The 3,399-nt window shown below is 55.4% G+C and overlaps 1 protein-coding gene across 1 annotated transcript; it reads right to left on the bottom strand.

Moving 5' to 3' along the window:
- Window positions 1-943: 943 nt before the first annotated feature.
- On the bottom strand, window positions 944-3,107 carry LOC135405278 (zinc finger protein 501-like). The gene has a single exon (XM_064639944.1). It carries the CDS (start codon window positions 3,066-3,068, stop codon window positions 1,680-1,682), a length of 1,389 nt encoding a protein of 462 aa, XP_064496014.1. The 5' UTR covers window positions 3,069-3,107; the 3' UTR covers window positions 944-1,679.
- Window positions 3,108-3,399: the final 292 nt, after the last annotated feature.

Genomic DNA, 3,399 nt, shown 5'->3' with positions numbered 1-3,399 from the left:
GCCAGCGACCCCTGCCCACATCATCTTCCTCCCATCATCATCTTTCTCACCCCTATGGATGACCTCTACCACTGTGTTTCAAGGGTAGATGTATCTATCTTGCAATATGTAGCAAAACCAAGGAAGAACTCAGCTCTGATAATAGGGGATATCAAGCTGACTTGCTAAAAAGCACAATGGACCTTCCAATTCGCTTGTGCCATGAAGTTACACTGTACCATACTCTAGCTGGTTTCACATCCTAATATGATCCCGTTCTCACGCCTCTATGCTCCATTGATCATCTAATTCAAAAGTACCCCCCTTACAGCAGGGGCTGCAGGAGGGACAGGGGAAGCAGGGCCCATTGCTGCGGCTGGATTTGCTCCCCCGTAGCGAACATATAAGGCCATCGTTATTTCCTTCCATGCAGCCCAGTTTTTAAATGCCTCCAACGCCTCCAGAACTCGCTTTTTTGATGAGTCCGTTTCCAATTCCTCGCCAAGATCGTATCTGATGGGTTCCGGTTGATGGAAGTGCCGGTTCATTTGTGATGATCCAATTTAAGAGCGCCAACGGTTTATTTTCTGCTACGTCTTTGTCCAGCGTTTTTAAGAATTGGCTGACGGCTTCAGCTTCTTCTTTAATTTCTGGGGAACACCTCCCCTCGTGGGTGGGAATACATCCCTCCCATCCTAATAGGTCACCTCTTGTTTGCCGAAGCCAGACTTTTCTTCTTTTGGCTTTTTTGTCCTTTTTCCCTTTTTGTCCTGTTTCTGCAGAGGTGACTGATGCGCACGATTTGTCGAAGAGCTCTTCCTTTTTCCTTGGAATTCCATCAGGACGGATGCCATGGCAAGATGTCCCAAGGCCTTTGGCCTCTGGTTACCGACGCCTGTTGAATGTCCCGATTGGGGCGGCCATTTAGAGCATTTGTCTTGCACGAACCCAGTCGACACGGGGGTGCAGTAACCCAATGAGCTTTATTAAGATCAACACAAGCTTATACAGACACTTCAAACGGTGACATGGGACCTCCTCAAGCACTCCCATCCGAGCACTTCACTGCGCACATGCGACAGAGACCGAAGGACTCTGAGTCCCAGGATGCCCTTTGGCATTCTTCCTGGAATATGAACTGCTACGGGATTGAACCACTTTGAGGGGACACATTGATCCCACTCGACTTTTGGGGTGCAGAGCTGGGAGAGACTGGAATGTTAATGGTCCACGGCTCCAACACTCTCCCGCTGCAGAAGCAGTGGGGGCTTTGCTGCCCAGGGGCAAAGGAACCACCCGGGGAAGGGGGGAGAACACCCACATCTGGAAGGGACAGGCTGGGCTTGGAGCCAGAGAGAGGAAGTGTTATTTTTATGGTTTTAGATCACTATAGACAGGAGCCAAAACTGCCCCAAACCTACTCTACAGGGAAACAAAACTGATCTAAAGTGAACCCTACATATAGATAGAGAGATAGATAGATAGATAGATAGATAAACTAACTGTAATCTTCCCCAAGGGATCAGTTACAAGACCCTGGGTCACTCTCGCTGTCAGGGGGGTCGGGACAAGGGCTGGACACAGGGGTCATCAGGTCTGTGCCCAGCATGGATCACCTGGAACAAGGGTCACCAGGTCTGTGCCCAAAATGAGTTCCTATGGATCATCCAATGGGGGTCGGGCCACTCGTAGCGCTTCTTTTAACGGTGGGTCTGTTGGTGTGAGGTTAAGGCAGAGCTCTGGGCAAAGCTCTTCCCACACTCCCCACACTTGTAGGGCCTCTCCCCGCTGTGGATGCGCCGGTGGGTGACAAGGGCGGAGCTCTGCTTGAAGCCCTTCCCACAGTCAGTGCAGCGGAAGGGCCTCTCATCCGTGTGCGTCCGATGGTGCAGGAGGAGATGTGGGCTGGTGTGAAACCTCTTCCCACATTCCAAGCACTTGTAGGGCCGTTCCCCAGTGTGAATGCGCCGGTGGGTGTTGAGGTCAGAGCTCTGCTTGAAGCCCTTCCCGCAGTCGGTGCAGCGGAAGGGCCTCTCATCCCTGTGCGTCCGCTGGTGCTGGAGGAGATTTGAGCTGGTCTGAAATCTCTTCCCACATTCCAAGCACTTGTAGGGCCGTTCCCCAGTGTGGATGCGCCGGTGGGTGAGGAGGCTGGAGCTTGTACTGAAGCTCTTCCCACACTCCCCACATGTGTAGGGCTGCTCCCCGGTGTGGATGCGGTGGTGCTTGACGAGGGTGGAGATGTCACTGAAGCTCTTCCCACATTCCAAGCACTTGTAGGGCCGTTCTCCAGTGTGGATACGACAGTGCCTGCGTAGGTGGGAGCTGCAGTTGAAGCTCTTCCCACATTGTCTACATGTGTAGGGTCGTTCCCCAGTGTGGATGCGCTGGTGGGTGCGGAGGGTGGAGCTGTCCCTGAAGCTCTTCCCACATTCCCCACATGTGTAGGGCAGTTCCCCACTGTGGATACGATGGTGTTTGCAGAGGTTGGCGCTTTGCGTGAAGCTCTTCCCACACTCCCCACACTTGTAGGGTCGTTCCCCGGTGTGGATGCGCCGGTGGTTGCGGAGGGTGGAGCTGTCACTGAAGCTCCTCCCACATTCCCCACATGTGTAGGGACGTTCCCCGGTGTGGATGTGCTGGTGGGTGAGGAGTTTGGAGCTCAGGCTGAAGCTCTTCCCACATTCCAAGCACCTGAAGGGCTTCTCCCTGCTGGGAGGCTGCTCAGGGACCACCAGCTCAGAGCTCCCCCTCAAGCTCTGGCCGCCTTCCCGGCACAGGCTGGCTCTTTCCTCCTCAGAGCACCCTGGGCTGGCTTTGGAGCCCCTCCTGCGGGGGGATCTCCGGCCCTTTTCCTCCCCGCTGCCTTCCTGCGCCGGGGAGCCCTTCAAAACGGCCTCTCCCACCAGGCTCTGCCGGGGGGATTTGTCCTCCGGGCTCTCCGTCCTCAGCTCGGGGCCTGGGGCAGGAAGCAAGAAGGACAGGCAGGGGATTTGCCTCCGGCCCACAGGGAAGGCCAAGGACATCCCCCCAACTCCGGCCCCGGCAGGACGGCGGCGCCAGCGGGGTTGTCCTGCAGCCGGGGCCATGCTCGGCTGACAGAGCCAGCACAACACCCGCCCAAAGGGACACTGACTGCCTCCTCACCTGCCTGGGGGGCCCAAGGCATCTTCCTCTTCCTCGCAGCCTCCTTCATCTGGCCAAGCTTTGGGAAGGACAAATCCTGATGGGGGGGAAAACAAGGGCTGAGCGTGTTGGCTTGGGGGTTCCTCCTGCCCAAGTCCATCTCTAGAACTCACCGGGCATCCTGTGTCCATAAAAACCTCCAAAACACTGAGATTCAGCCCAGAAAAACTGAAACTACTCAGAATCAGGCAAAATCCCCTCAGAAAGAGTAAGAAGACCCCAGCCCACTCAAAG

Source organism: Pseudopipra pipra, chromosome W, assembly GCF_036250125.1.
Source record: "Pseudopipra pipra isolate bDixPip1 chromosome W, bDixPip1.hap1, whole genome shotgun sequence".
Taxonomy (NCBI): Eukaryota; Metazoa; Chordata; class Aves; order Passeriformes; family Pipridae; genus Pseudopipra; species Pseudopipra pipra.
The sequence above is the reverse complement of the archived record's forward strand: the minus strand, read 5'-3'. Positions and strand labels throughout refer to the sequence as shown.